The sequence below is a fragment of the Scyliorhinus canicula genome, chromosome 5, assembly GCF_902713615.1.
Source record: "Scyliorhinus canicula chromosome 5, sScyCan1.1, whole genome shotgun sequence".
Taxonomy (NCBI): domain Eukaryota; kingdom Metazoa; phylum Chordata; class Chondrichthyes; order Carcharhiniformes; family Scyliorhinidae; genus Scyliorhinus; species Scyliorhinus canicula.
Window position 1 is genome coordinate 92,735,885 of NC_052150.1, and position 16,268 is coordinate 92,752,152.

Genomic DNA, 16,268 nt, shown 5'->3' on the forward strand with positions numbered 1-16,268 from the left:
GTGGGGTTACTGGGTGACGGGGCTAGGGTAGAGGTGTGGGCTTAGGTAGGGTGCTCTTTCCAAGGGCCAGTGCAGACTCACTTGGCCGAATGGCCTCCTTCTGCACTGTAAATTATATGATTAGCCACCAAAAGGTTGGTCCATCTACCGTGAGGTGCAAGATGGGGAAATCCTTGAGTTTGGAGTGATGGGATATTAAGTTTGCAACATATTTAGATACAATACCGCATAGGCATGAATGTGATATAGGAAACTGTCAGGTTTATCATGGCCATCTCTTGAAGAGATGATTGGTTACATGAGCAGAGTGATACTTGAGAGCACAGCCCACCAATATTTTCTTTAAGGAAGTATTTTGCAGGGGAAGACCGTACTTATGTAATTTTTTTATTTGGGAATTGAGATACATGTATGGGGTGGACTTTAAAGTTTGTGGAATACTTTTGCCACTGTATTGTGTTTATATGTCATTTAAACAGCCAGATAAAGCATATAGTACTGTGTCTTGTACCTGAAACTGTTCTCTGCTGTGGTGCCACAAAAACCATGGATTGACATGCACTATTTGAAACTTGAAGCTCTTCCATGTGCACTAAATTAGACATATTTACTTTGCAGGTTGTCACGTTGTGGTACCGGGCACCAGAAGTTCTGCTGCAATCTAGTTATGCAACACCTGTTGACCTATGGAGTGTTGGCTGCATATTTGCAGAAATGTTCCGTCGAAGGTAAGGTTCATTGGTGCAAACATATCACATTTATTTCAGGAAATCAGAATATAATCTCTTGTTAACTATTAGGTGGAGATCTGTAGAGGAAAGTACATCTCTATGTGTAGGAGTCTTTAATGTGTGAACATATGAGGTATTTTAATCTCAGGACCAGTCTGATTTGAAGATAGGACCTTATTAAGATGCTGCTTGTAAGATGCATGCTCTGAATAGGTGGCTTGCTCCATCGGACTGACTCTAGGTTAGTGCTAGATAGGGTGACCGAGAGGCTGTGTAAGCTTTGAGGATTTCAAGGTATAAAATCCTTTTGAATAAAAGTACGAGTTCCGAGTGTTTCATCTACAACAAAGGTGTCCTTGGTTGTGCGTGACCTAACAAGGTACGAACGACTAGTATTTAGGAATTGAGCAGAATTTATGAAGTAAAATGTAAATATACTTACAAGAAGCAGTGAAGAGAGCCTGGAAATACTGGGGCCTAGGATTCCTTGAATGTTGACAGCACAGCTGAAGTATACCATTGAAGCAATGGTAAAATCTGTGCCAACGAAGACACTAATTCTCCAACTTTTATCCCCACTACTCCTTATTCTGGGATCTCTTATTTGAAAATAGTACAAATTCACCTTTTCCATCAGTTGTAGGGTACAAGTCATCTAGTATCACCCCAGCTTTGCAACCCCTGTTTCATTGGTCATAATCTGAGACACCGCTCTGTCACTTAATTCCAGAAGTGTACATTCTATTGCAAACAAATGATTCATTTCCTTTGAATAAAGAGCAGTTATAAAAAAAAGTCACATTCTCTTCTCAACATATTTTAATCCAAGACCCATAGAAACTAATGTACTTTAGGGAAGGAAATCTGGTGTCTGAAATCTGCTGTCCTTACCAGGTCTGGACTACATGTGACCCCGGACCCACAGCAATGTAGTTGACTCTTAATTGCCCTCTGAAATGGCCTAGCTAGCGACGCCCAGATCCCATGAACAATTTAAAAAAAAATAAGAACAAAAGCTAAGAAGGAACATACCATAATATCAGAAAACGGTGGTTTCCTTCTGGTACAGATCAATTAAAATAACACATGGTTTGTCATCTTAAGTTCAAACTATTGAACCCAATGCTGTTAACTATTCCTTCATAGCAGAAAATGTCTTGAATTCAGATTTCAAGCCACCAATGAAGTCATAAGTTCATTTGATATATTTTCTCACAAGCAATTACCTTCCTGTTCCCCATTTACCTTGATTGTTAATTGTCTCACAGAAATTCGAGCCAACTAATTTTAAAACTGGCTAACTTAAAAGTTAAGACACATTTATCCACCCTGTACAAAACCCTTAGAAATATAACACTAGTTTCAAAATCTTACAACTGACCCAGTTGTGAAATGCTCAGTCTGTCTGGGGCGCAATCCTATAGTGGGGAAACCTGAGTGGACAATATTCTTGTGAAGCTCAGAGGCAAACTCCTGTTCCTCTTGGCCTCAAAAAATAATTTCATACTTAAATTTGTGCCCCTTTTCTCTTGTTGCTAGGTTTCTTCTAAGTCCACGGTTTGTTCAGTGTAGCCTCAAAACTGCTTTGAGGTCTCATATACTTCATTTGACCCTGATTTTCATAGATTAGTCGGAGTCCTGCTTGCTTTAGGCCACCGGACAAGAAGGCCAAAGTTAAAATGGCAGTAGAATAGGAATGGAGCTGTAAGTCAACCACCCCACCCCTGTTCAGTAAAGAAGATGTAATTAAAGTCACCTACATTGTCTTTGATATTTCTAGCGAAATCGTGAATGTATTTGGAGGGTACTTTCAATTCTGCTAATGTTGGCAAACATTAGTCCTCGATTTGAATCTAAATGGTTCACTTAAGTTGTTGTCCACTATTTTTATACAATGTGGAATAACAGAGTACAGAAGATTTAAATCTGATCGGGGTGCTGAAAATGTTTAAAGGGTTTGATAGAGTAGATATGGAGATACCATTTGCTCTGGTGGGGAATCTATGAGCAAGCGGATATAATAATACAGTTAGAGCTTGGTAATTCAGGAACAAAAACTGGGAGCACTTTTTCTTACACAAAGAATTGTGGATGTCTGGAACTCACTCGCCAAAACAAAATAGATAGAGAGCCCAAAGGTGCTTTCAAGATTGAGATAGTTAGATTTCTGTTGAGTAAGGGTACCCGTGGGTATTGAATTGAAGGGTTGACCAGCTACAATCTGTTTGAAGGGTGGAGCAGGCTCAAGGGGCTGAATGACCCACTCCCGCTCCCATGTTCCTCACTCATTTGGGAAGATAAATGCTTGTTTTTGGTCCACTTTTCGATACAGTTTATAAAGCCAAATATTCTAATTGTTCAGCTTGCCTAATAATTTTGGTATTTCGTTTATATGTGATATTGGTTAGGTTTTTCCCTCTGTTTGAAATGTTGATCAAGCCATGAGTTAATGCAAGAGTAATAATAAAACAAAATAGAATGGCCCAAGGCAGAATTATCCCATTTTTTGTAATGTGGCACAGTGGGCGATAAAACAACATTAAAGCCACTAGTCCCAAAACAGCCAAAATAAAATGAGGGGGCAGGTCCCACAATGTCATGCTGGCAGGGCAGTGCAACTTGAGTTTTAAACGATAGGGGCACCTCCAAAAAAATAAAAATAGAATCCCTCACCCCAAACAGCATGCCCTCAAGAATCACCAAGTTCCCATCACCAAGGCACTGCCCCCCCGAACATGACTCTCTCCCCCCCCCCCCCAAAGTGATACATTCACTTGAGCTACTCTGACAGGTTCTGCTTGCCAGCTGCACAGTGTTGGAGACCTGTCTTGATTTATGCCAACATGAATGGATTTTATAATAAGAAGTCTTACAACACCAGGTTAAAGTCCAACAGGTTTGTTTCAAACACGAGCTTTCGGAGCACTGCTCCTTCCTCAGGTGAATCTGGAGCAGTGCTCCGAAAGCTCGTGTTTGAAACAAACCTGTTGGACTTTAACCTGGTATTGTAAGACTTCTTACTGTGCTCACCCCAGTCCAACACCGGCATCTCCACATCACGGATTTTATAATGGGGAGGGAGGCGCGATTATCAGGCACAGGGGCCTGATAATCAGATGTTAATGCATTCTAATCTGTTACATTATTGTCAGGGGGCAGGAGAATCACAACAGGAAATCCCATTGGATTTTCTACTTCTGCCCGCCGAAAACAGGAGCGGAAAATCCTCCCCCACTTAGACACTGATTGAGGAATTGTCCACTTAGACTATCACGGCTCCGGCCCAGCACAGCAGGCAGAAAACGTGTACACGTTCCTGGCCATACATGCACTGTTTGCCAATTTAGATAAGGACGGAACATTTGCATCCCTAACTCATGCCTGAAGCAGGCATTTGCAAATAATTGGTTTTCCCTGAAGTGTTTACCTATGGACAGGTGTGGCAGCAAAACTTTGTATTGTGGAACCTTAGGCCTCATTCATGTACTGAGAATATACCCTGCAAGCTAACCCGATGCATTCACAAATGAACGGGCCTGAATGCCTGGGCCAATCTCGCCTACAAATTAGCCAGTATTAAGGTGAGTCATCAGTTCTTTGCATGTGGCCTCATTGTGTTTTCTAAGAATACTGCTACAGTTGTTGAGAATATCTTCACTTTCTGCAAAAACTAGCCTTTGTGAGGCAACAGGAGTCTGTGAGTGGCTCTTTATCACAGGCCAGTTGCAAGTCATATCTAATGTATTATTATCTGTTGTTTTACAGTAAAGCCTTGTCATGCAGATCTGCATGATGCAAAATGTTAAAGGAGAATTTTTTGCTGCACACTTGGATTTTCTGTCATCTGTTCAGGATGATAATTCTAAAGCATGAGGAAGCTAGTAAAACCGTGGTGATAACCTCCGTTTATGCTTTTCAACATTAATATTTTAAAAAGTCATTTAAAATTATACTTGGCCTCACAAACAATAATTCCTTTAAAATTGGATAACATATATAGCGCTTTGAGGTTCCTGAAATAAATTAGAAAATATCACAGCATTATTAAATAGCTCATTCACAATAGCCAATGGAACTGCTGAGTCACATTGACTAATTCAGCTCATTTATCACTCTAGACATTGGGACTGGAATTTTTGGCTTGTCAGTGTACCTGACCCTTCCCCCACCACCACCCAGCAATTCCTTTTTAATGAACAACTTGAACCGGAAAATATAGAGATTGCAATAGTATGCAACATCACACACTCCTCAACTCTGTTTACCAAACCAAATTAATCTGGGGGCTCCCTGCTTGACACTTTCCCACACCTAGTCAGGCTAAAACTTGGGATACATTGGGGGAAATTAACAAGAGTGGATATTAAGAAAATGAGAGATATGGGGCTGGATTCTCCGCCCCGCTGCGCCACATTTCGGCCCCGACCCGCCGGCGGGATTCTCCGTTACGCAGGTCGGTCAATGGGGTTTCCCATTCTGGGGCAGCCCCACGCCGTTGGAAACCCCCGGGCGCTGGCAAAACGGAGCATCCGGCCCCTGATCTGATCTGGCAATTCGCCATCGCACAAAGTCAAAATTAATCTTGTTATTACTGTAATTACTGTAAAGTACGTGATTAAGGGGATGTGGGGAAGAACTGAACTTGCAAAGTATTGGAGGACAGCCGGGCAGAGACATAAGTGTGGAGAACAGATGGGTTGCAGTATTCCAGAGACTTGAGCACAGTCCCACTGCAGTACTGAAGGAGTGCTGCACTGTCAGAGCATTTGTTTTGGAAATGGCCCCTTCCTTTCTGGGTGGTCAGGAAAGATTCCGTACTATTTCTTAATGCTTTTCAGGCACACTGTCAATGGTACTATAACTTTCCCCTTGTGATGGCAATATTCATCTGCTCAGTGTACAGGGAGGTTAGCCCCAATCTTTCACCAAAACAGGCACTGTAAGCTTCCATTCTCTGGTGTTTTTTTTCAGTTTTGCAACAAGGTTGAAAAGCTTGTTGCAATTGTAATAGAAGCTTTTGCTCCATTACACCTTCCGTCCCTTTAGCAGGAGCAGTAATGATTATTACCACTGTGGGAAGGTACGAACACAGATGTTTAACATATCTAACTTGGTAAACCTATAAATATGGGCCCTGCATCAAGTGGGGTTTGGTGACCTATATGTCACTGTGTTGTTTTGTTACCAAATTAAATAAAAATACTCCACTGCAGGAGTTGAAGCATTAAAGTGGCTACATTGTCATCCAAGTACATTGGTGCACGTTTGCTGTGCAATGTTCTAGGTATGAAGTGTATGGAAGGGATGGCAATATGCGGTAACATTTCTTGAGAACCATGATGGAAAATTGCAGACATAAACTTCACTTGAAAATTGCATTTATCTAAATATGTATCAGATATAGAATTGAAGGTTTATTCTTGATTTCTGTTTAGTACAGCAGCCTATTATCCATTATATTGATGATCTTTGTGACACATGCTGCAGCATACCATTCCCAGTATATTTTACTGTTGTTCGAATTCCTTTCTCTCCCGCTTATTAGTTGCAGTATGCAATTCTGATGCCCTCAAGCTTTCTATCTATTTATATACGTTGACATTGCCATTCTTAATAAATGAACCCACAACATGTTTGCACAATTCTTTAGGCACTATGGGTGCTTCTGTAGTATTATAATGCAAACAACAAAGGGCGACATCTACCGGCCACAGTGCGACCGATAGACGCCGATAGATGAAGCCTCCTGAGGGCTTACCAGCAGCCACTAGGCATCGTGAGGCGTTGAGATCAGGAACCCAAAATGGGCATGGCCAAGCCACGCTCATGCAAGTATGCCTTAAACCTAATAAGGCCTACTCACCCAGGATCTCCCAACCTCCCCAGGAAGTCCCCAGCTGGACGCCGTTCAGCACTTATCCACACAAAGGTGAACCAGGCAGAATGGCAGGGGGACTCCCATCAGAGGCCCCTGCATAGTCAGGGACAGGGCTGGGAGGCCCCCTGGCTCTCCCCCTGTAATGTGGGCACCTTGGCACAATCACCCTGGCATTGCTGAGGTGGCACTGCCATGTTGGCAGGAGCACTGTCGGGTGCAGTGCCTGGGTGCCAGAGTGGCACTGCCAAGAGTCAGGGCCTGAGGGGGGCCATGCCTGTGAAAGGAGGGTGGAGGAAGACATGGAGGGTGGAGGTTCAGGGAAGGGTAGAAGAGGCCTCTAGGAGGTTGGGGGGGGGGCTGAAGGGTGGGTTTTCTGTCAGGGGGAATGGGGGGGCCTGAAGAGGGGGGCCCCCAGGGACCCTATAGTGGGGTGTCCTCACTTGGGGAGGACATGGGGTAATGCCCATGTGTGTGTGCGGGGTGGGGGGAGGCACTGCCCATGAGTGGGAGGTGTAGGAGACCCACAAACTCACTTAGAAATCAGGGCCGCTTTCAAAATGGCGACCTGATCCCGGAGTTCAGCTCCCCAGTGTGGGCTTAACCAGTGAGAAACTCCCCAGGGCCCAATAAAGTGTAATTAGATAGCAGTGGGGAACTCGAGGCCGAAAAGGTTGATTTGAAATAAAGTATCTGTACAGAACGATAGAGATCTGAATGCGAACCTCAAGCTGAAGGCCCAGTTTGATGAGAAATAAGGTATCTTTCCAGAAAGCCTGCTGCCTGTGAGTAGTGCATTTTCTAAACTACAGAGTACCTGAATGTTTGAAACTACAAAGAAGACCACAGGGTGAAAACCAGTGACTCTAATCTGCAAGCTTGCTGTGAAGAAAGTGTGCAAAAAGAACCACCCATTGGAAACAAAGACTAACTTTTGACTTTCAACTTTATTATTTTTCACCCCTTTCCACCCACCCCCCCACCTTGTGATTGGCCGTCTTGTGTATGTGGGATGGGGTGGGACAGTTAAAGTGGGGAGTAGACACGAGCTTGTCGTTAATTAGTTGAATTTATTTAGCATATTTTATGATAGTTCTTGGTATAAATAAACATTAATCGTGTTTACATTTACAAAACTGGTTATTGGGCAGCCAATACCCAAGATCCAAAGACTTTGGGTATTTTTAGAAGAATTATTGGTTAATTCACTTGCGTTCTCACTCCGGGGTATGTGGGGCTGGAATTGACCGTGCATTAGCCCAAGGTGTGGTAACAAGTGGTAATAAAATGCTTTCTCTGGACTCGAGCAGAGGGTTCTATTTTTTGAGAGGAGGGAGATTAGCATTGAAAAATTAATTTGAAAATTAAGTACAGTCGCTAAATCAGACAGGATAATGTCACATTAAGAAGTAAGGCTTTGAAACTAAGAAACCAGGAATCGTTCTCTCCACATCTGCTTCCTCAGATGGCAACAGATATGATTGATTTGGTTCAAATTACTCCTCAGCTGTGCCTTACTGAAGACAAGATAGTTAAAACAGTTAGCTTTGTTACCTGTGGTTAAATTCCTATATTGGTGTGATATATTTTGAATGATTTATGGTTCTGTGGTTTTCCTTTATATTATATCTATACAAACTTTTGATGCCGGAGCAATCCATCAGGACATCCCGATAAAGCCTACGACAACATTTAACTTTGTGCAACTATTGACTCACATATTTTTGCCAAGAATTTGTTACAAATAATAAGTTGTCAGAGTTTTCAGTTAAAAAAACAAACGCTGATTATGTTGGAATCTATAAACCCATGGGCTGAAGTTTTGGCTGGAGACAGGAATGGTGGCAGATGGGGCCTGAAAATTCAGGCCCCGGGCAGCATATTGAATTTGTGGCGCTTTCCCCAGCGCTGGCCAGCTTCATTAGAGCAGGAGGAGGGTGGTTGGGGTACACATGTTGCACACACCATCTGGGGCTGATCTGTTGCAGGAAGGTGGGTACTTAGTAGAAGCCAGTTATGTCCGCCCCAGAGAATCACTCAGCCTCATATAATGGTTAATGGTGCAGAGAGAGACCCAACATTTGGGAAACAGAATCCCCGAAGTGCTGCACAGCTGGTGGGGTGAGTGGGCAATCAGCATGGGATCATTGTAGGTGATCATCAGCCTCCTGGCATTATGGAGACTGAAGAGGTGGGGACAAGACATAATGACCCATTTATGTTTATTTACATCCCCCCTTATGTGCATTGTGAACCTCGTTCACACCGCCGGGGGGGGGGGGGAGCATCAGAGCATCGCGTTTAGATCAGAGCCCAGTGCCGATCCCAATTCCCCCCTAAACGGCTAATTCTCCATCCCATCAGGGAACGCATTGCGGATATATGGAGAATCCCGCCTATTACATCTGGGTTTCACCCTGTGCTAATTTTGCATTCACATATAGCAAGGAAACTGCATAGCAGTCAGATGCAAGACCAAAGCAGGTACTTTTCATATCTCTAGCCTGGGAACTGAGAGCTCATTGTACTTTGCACCACAACTCTCACTGAAATCAGCTACGTTTGTATGAACCGGGGCAGAACTTTACAGACTCACTGAGGTCAGGAATGGAGGCAGACACTCAATGAAAATTGTGGTGTTTGGCATCCTACTGCTTTCCCACTAGCGTCCCTTTAAAAGAATTTTTTTTTAATTCGGTCCAGGTGCAGCGCCAGTTTTGCTGTTGTAAAACTCCGCGTGTCCTGCCCGGCATCAACACTTAGTCTCAGGAATGGGGAATTCTGCCGGTGGTCTTGCTGGGCCCTGAACCCAAAGGGATTTGTTTACAGGATGTGGGCATCACTGGTTAGGTCAGCATTTATTGCCCATCCCTAGCTGCCCTTCAAAAGGTGATGGTGAGTTGTCTTCTTGAACCGCTGCAGTCCTTGGTGTGTAGGTACATCCACTCTGCTGTGAGGGAGGGAGTTCCAAGATTTTGCCCCAGCGACAGTGAAGGAATGGCGATATATTTCCAAGACAGGGTGGTGAGTGATTTGGAGGGGAACCTCCAGATGGTAGGATGCCCAGGTATCTGATGCTCTTGTCTTTCTAGATGGTAGTGTTCGTGGGTTTGGAAGGTGCTGTCTAAGGAACCTTGGTGAGTTATTGCAGTGCATCTTGAAGATGGTACACACAGCTGCCACTGTTCGGCGGTGATGGAGAGTTTGAATGTTTGTGGAAGGAGAAACAATCAAGCAAGTTGCTTTGTTCTGGATGATGTTGAGCTTCTTGAGTGTTGTTGGAGCTGCACTCATCCAGCTAAGTGGAGAGTATTCCATTACACTCCTGACTAGTGCCTTGTAGATGGTGTACAGGCTTTGGGGAGTCAGGGGGTGAGTTAATCACCGTAAGATTCCTAGCCTTTGACCTGCCCTAGTAGACACAGCATTAATATGGCTAGTCCAGTTCAGTTTCTGATCAATGGTAACCCACAGGATGTTGATTGTGGGGGATTCAGCAATGTTAATACCATTGAATGTCAAGGGGCGGTGGTTAGATCCTCTTCTGTAGGAGATGGTAATTGCCTGGCACTTGTGTGGTGCGAATGTAACCTGTCACTTGTCAGCCCAAGCCTGGATATTGTCTGGGTCTTGCTCCATTTGGACATGGGCTGCTTCATTTTCTGATGAGTCACGAATGGTGCTGAACATTGTGCAATCGTCCGCACTTCTGACCTTATGATGGAAGGAATGTAACTGATGGAGCAGCTGAAGATGGTTGGGCCTAGGACACTACCCTGAGGAACATCCTGCTGTGATGTCCTGGAGCTGAGATGATTGGCCTCCAACCACCACATACATCTTCCTTTGTGTCAGGAATGACTCCAACCAGCGGAGAATTTTCCCCCTGATTCCCATTAACTCCAGTTTAGCTAGGGCTCCTTGAATCCATACTCGGTCAAATGCTGCCTTGATGTCAAGGGCAGTCACTCTCACCTCATCTCTGGCATTCAGCTCTTTTGTCCATGTTTGAACAAGGCTGTAGTGAGGTCAGGAGCTGAGTGACCCTGGCAGAATCCAAACTGAGCCTCCGTGAACAGGTTATTGTCGAGTAAGTGCCGCTTGATAGCACTGTTGATGACTCCTTCCATTAATTTGCTGATAATGGAGAGCAGGCTGATAGGGTGAGAATTGTCTGCGTTGGATTTGTCCTGTTTCTTGTGTACAGGACACACCTGGGTAATTTTCCACATTGCCGGGTAGATGCCAGTGCTATAGCTGTACTGAAACAGCTTGGCTAGGAGGGCGGCCAGGTCTGGAGCACAGGTCTCCAGTACTATGCCGGAATATTATCAGGACCCACAGCCTTTGCAGTATCCGGTGCCTTCAGCCGTTTCTTAATATCACGTGGAGTGAAACGTATTGGCTAAAGTCTGATTTCTGTAATGCTGAGGAATTCCAGAGGGGACTGAGATGGATCATCCACTCGGCACGTCAGGCTGAAGATTGTTGCAAATGCCTCAGCCTTGTCTTTTGCACATACGTGCTGGAGCCTCCTTCTCCAGTGAGTTGTTTAATTGTCCACCACCATTCACGGCTGGTTGTGGCAGGTCTGCAGAGGTTAGATCTGATGCGTTCGTTGTGGAATCCCTTAGCCCTGTTCATTACTTGCTAGTTATGCTGTTTGGCACACAAGTAATCCTGCGTTGTAGTTTCACCAGGTCGACACCTCATTTTTCGGGATGCCGGATGTTGCTCCTGGCATTCTCTCCTGTACTCTTCATTGAACCAGGGTTGATCCCTGGCTTGGTGGTAATGGTTGAGTACGGAATATGCCGGGCCAAGTATGCAGCTGCCTCCAACACCATCCACCATCCCAGAGACACTCACTTCGGCAAGGCATGTGAGTGAAGAGACTCCTGGGGCACTCTCTGGTGCACACCACATACATGCTCTGGTACAGTAGGTGGAGGTAGGATCTCATGAGGGGGCGGACGGTCGGAGGGCGGGCCGACCCCAGAGACTAGCTCTCATCCAGATGGGTTTTGGCTTCTGGAACGGACAGTCCCATTGATTGTGAAGATGCAGTTGCGGAGCCAGGGACTACATGAGGGGTTGTCGGTGAGCATCAAGCACCTCTGGTGCAGGTGGAGGAGTGTAGCCGCATGCAGGAGCAGGAGATGGTGCCAGCAATGCGTGCCACCCAGTCCAACACGCACAGGTGGCGTACGCAGTGGAGGTCTTGGGAGCGAGTGTTTCAGCTATGTATCAGCATGTCCAAGGACTGGGGCAATCTCTGCAGGCAGTGGGCGAGGTCCAGAACAGAGTTGCCCTCTCACAGGCAGCCATGTCCCAGAGCCACCTGGACATTGCAGCGGTACTCTTGAGCATAGCTTAGTCATAGCTGAGAGCGTCAGCGGCATTTCCCAGTCACTGGCCGACATCGCACAGACCCAGAGGGAGGGGCCCCGTGCCAGAGGGAGATGGCGCAGTCACTGGCTGATGCGGCACAGACCCAGAAGGTGTTGGCACAGTCAGTGGGTGATGTGACGGAGTCCCAAACGGAGGCGGTCCACTCCCTGCTCTCCATGGCCGCAAGCATGCAGATCCTGGCCAAGATGGCAGCGGGCACCAGGACTGGCAGCGGCAGATGGCAGGGGAGCCTCACGGGTTAGCTCCGCTCGTCCCATGGAGTAGCCCAGGGGCCATCAGGCAGCACAGGGCGGCACCACAACACCTGGGACACCCGAGCAGCAGACGGGCCCATCCAGGCCCGGTCGCCCCAGAAAAAGGCCGGCAAAGGGGACCCAGATCGCAGGGCAGGAATCACAGCAGGCCGCCTCCACTTCTGATGTACCATCTGGGAATCCACCTGGACGAAGCGTTGGAGCACATGAGCCCAGAAAATTAGACACCAGTTAAGTTGGCAGGGGTGCAGGGCACAGTTTAGTGATCGGGGTTAGGGCACAAATCTGTATGTAGGTTTTCACATTAAATGATGTGGAGATTCATTGGCGAATTCCTCATTCATCTGAGGAAGGAGCTGCGCTCCGAAAGCTCGTGTTTGAAACAAACATGTTGGACTTTAACCTGGTGTTGTAAGACTTCTTACTGTGTTCACATTAAATGCCTGTGCACAATGTTACAAATTGCCTCAGTGCTCTGTCAGAAGGGTGTGAGGGGTTAGTTGGTTTGGGCAGTGGGATGGATGTACTTTGGGGATGGGCTTGGCTTGGGGACCCCAGTTCAGCCAGCGCTCACAGTTCCCATGTCCCACCCCACCCCACCTCCCTCTGTCCCCACCTCTGCCAACTCAGGGATTTGATGGCACCATGTGATGGAATGGTCAGCTCGCATGCAGGGATCACCCAAGTGGACGTGAGAAGTGCTACCATGGACAGGCATCAGACGTTATCAAACGATGCGGAGCACCAGAGCTCATTGCAGAGCGGGTTGTCATCATCCTCCATGCCTGGATCTTAGCCGCTGTTACTATAACCCAGGGCAGGGACCCCGTTATGCGGCAGGTGGGTATCGTAGAGGCGGTTTCAGGCAGGGAGTCGCTGGTGGGGGTGATGGGGTGCAATGTCTTTCCCCCCCCACACACAGTCGGTGAACCTGGAGCTAATCAGAGCGTCCTGTGCGCGTTGGCCCTGATGCACACTTTGTGCGGCCTCCCCTGTCTGCCTGGGCCCCACGTCCTGCCATCCTCGCCCATTCCCACATCCTCCTCATCGGACGAAGTCTGCCGTTAAACCTCCTCCTCCAGCACGTCACCCCTCTGCTGTGCGAGGTTGTTGAGGACGCAGCAGGCCACCATGGTGCGTCGGCCCTCCCAGCGCTATACTGGAAGGCCCTTCCAGGCACCTGAACCTCATCTTCAGGATGCCGAAGCACCGTTCAATCATGCCCCCGGTCGCTGCATGTGCGTCATTGTAGCAGGTCTCCGCATCGGTCTGTGGATAGGCGTCATCAGCCACGACCACAGCGGATAACGCATGTTGCCCAGGAGCCAATCCCCCAGTTGGGAGTGTGCCTCGAAGAAGCTGAGAATCATCGAGTGTGCCAGGATGAAGGCGGCATGCACAGTGCCCGGGTATCAGGCACAGATGTGCATGATGCGCATCTGATGGTCACACACCAGCTGCATGTTCACGAGTGGAACCCCTTTCGGTTTTTATAGAGTGGCCTGTCACCTGCAGGTGCTCATAGGGCGACAAACATCCCGTCGAACACCCCCTGGACCTGGGGTATCTCAGCGCTGGCGGCGAAACCTGCTGCCCGGGTACCATGGCGGGCTCGGTCCACATTGAAATGGATGTATTGTGCTGGATGAGCATATAGAGCCGCCGTGACTATGCAGATGCACCTGTGCACCGAGTTCTGAGAGATTCCGGACAGGTCCCGACTCGGCACCTGGAAGGACCCGTGGCGTAAAACATCAGGGTGACCGTCATCTTGATGGCCACCGGGATTGGATGTCCTCCCCATTCCCCTGCTGTTCCAGGTGCGCCATGATCTGGCAGACAAGTCACACTGTCTCCTGCTCAGCCAGGGTATGCCCGCTCCGGCAGGTCTGCAAAGGACAGGCCTCATGCAGCACCTCCTTTGCACCTCCTCCTCAGCCTGTTGGGTGGCCGGCTTTTGCAGGGACCACCCCCAAACCCTAGCTAGCTCGGCCAATATCCACGCAAGGTCCCAGCAGGGATCCATCCCTAAACCCTAGCCAGCCAGGCCAGTATCTGGACCGGTAACCAATGGTCTCGCCCCTACATGTCCTACCTCCTATCTCTCCTTCGTCAGCCATGGCACATGTTTCCCAATTTTTAGAAGTACAAGTGAACCAGTGAACTTCGCAATCGGGAATTCTCCTCAGTGGAGGCGGAGAAATGCAGATGCTCCGGAGACTACCGGGTCATGCCCGCTAATAATATGGTATCGCCATTTAGTGTACGTGCGGAACAGAACGCATTGACGCTACTGTTGAGACACCGGAGAATTGAAATTTGGCGTGAAGCTGGCGCTCGCCACAATTGTGGCATCAAAGCCGATTCTCGTGTGGCATTGCAAGCGTACAATGCCTCCCTGCCTACCTCATTGAGGGTGCAGCAAATGCTGCCTTGTAAAGGGATTCCTGGCAGCCCTTCACCAGTCCTCCTCACAGATACATGCACACACAGTCATAGCCTGGCTGCTTTTTAAAATTTCATTCTTGAAAAGGCAAAGTTCAGTCTTGAGAGGGCATCGCTATGTGAAAGTGCTATCCTGAATTGAACATGGGACAAGGGTGTTTCTCGCTGGCGGGAAAGGGCATGCCATGCGCTGATGGCATGATTCTCTGCTCCTGCCGCTGTCAAAAGTGAATTCCCATTGACGCCACCCCACGCTTCCAGAGAACCTGCCACCAGTGAATGGCCGGCAGTGCACCCCCGTCTGCAGATTTCCTGGCAATGTAGGGTGGCTTTAATGGGAATTCCCATTGACAAGCGGCGGGAACAGAGACTCCTACCGCCAGCGAACTGCATGCTGCCTCCCGCCACCAAGAAACACACGGCTGGGAGGCTGGAGAATCCTGCCCCTGGTCCATGAAGATTTTTAAGCTCATAATTTACATGGCATTTTGACATAGTCGTCAATATATCGATCAAATTTTAATCCACATCATCCCTACTTATTTGAAGCTCAACGTATTGGCTCTCTGTCTGCTAGTTCAGTCTAGTTAGTAAAATGAGATGAATTATTAATTCAGCTGCATTGCGGGGCAGCATGGTGGCGCAGTGGGTAGCACTGCACTCTCATGGCACTGAGGTCCTAGGTTTGATCCCGGCTCTGGGTCACTGTCCGTGTGGAGTTTGCACATTCTCCTCGTGTTTGCGTGGGTTTCGCCACGACAATCCAAAGATGTGCAGGGTAGGTGGATTGGCAACGCTAAATTGCCCCTTAATTGGAAAAATGAATTGGGTACTCTAAATTTATATTTTTAAAAATTCAGCTGCATTGCTGATATCTTATTGACTCATTTTATGTTGACAAATGTAAAAATAACAGCAAGTCTGGAATTTCCTGACATATGGTATGTACATGAAGCCAGAAATTTAACAGCTAATGGCTGTTGCAAATACATTCTGATGTTTTAGTTTAGTGATTATTTTCCATGATTTATCAACACGTTTAAACATGAGTAGCCATTTTCTGCAGCTTCGCCAATCGTGCCAAAAATATTTATTGCATGTTCCAGTAAGTCAGTCACTAAAGTACACTCCCAATTTAATTCACTTCATGCAATATCAATAAGCTAGTGAATGCACAGCAAAGGCTACAGGTTTCAACAACATCTTATAGCATTGAACTAAACATGGGAAAAAGTGCTTAATTCCACAGATGAAGTGAGAGTAACTGCTGTTAATATTAAGACAGCATTTAACCACTTGTGGCATCAAAAAGCCCCAGTAAAACTGAATTCACTGGGGAACCGGAGAACATTTCCCTAATTCCTGGGATCATACCTAGCATAAAGGAACCAGGTTGTTTGAGGACAGTCATATTATCCCAAGACTTTGTTGCAGTGATTCCTCAAGGTAGTGTCCTGGACCCCAACCATCTTCATTAATTACCTTTCCTCGCTTCGAAGATCAGAAGCTGGTAGCTGATGATTGTAGTGCTCTATGTCATTTGTAATTCCT

General features: G+C 46.9%; 1 protein-coding gene across 11 annotated transcripts in view; it reads left to right on the forward strand.

Moving 5' to 3' along the window:
* Positions 1 to 16,268, forward strand: part of cdk6 (cyclin-dependent kinase 6) — a 352,894-nt gene that overhangs the window by 309,696 nt on the left and 26,930 nt on the right. For all 11 annotated transcript variants that reach the window (XM_038797366.1, XM_038797367.1, XM_038797362.1 and 8 more), the window contains exon 5: positions 619 to 728. In XM_038797366.1, the coding sequence (XP_038653294.1) occupies positions 619 to 728 (110 nt within the window). The remainder of the gene's footprint in view (positions 1 to 618; positions 729 to 16,268) is intronic.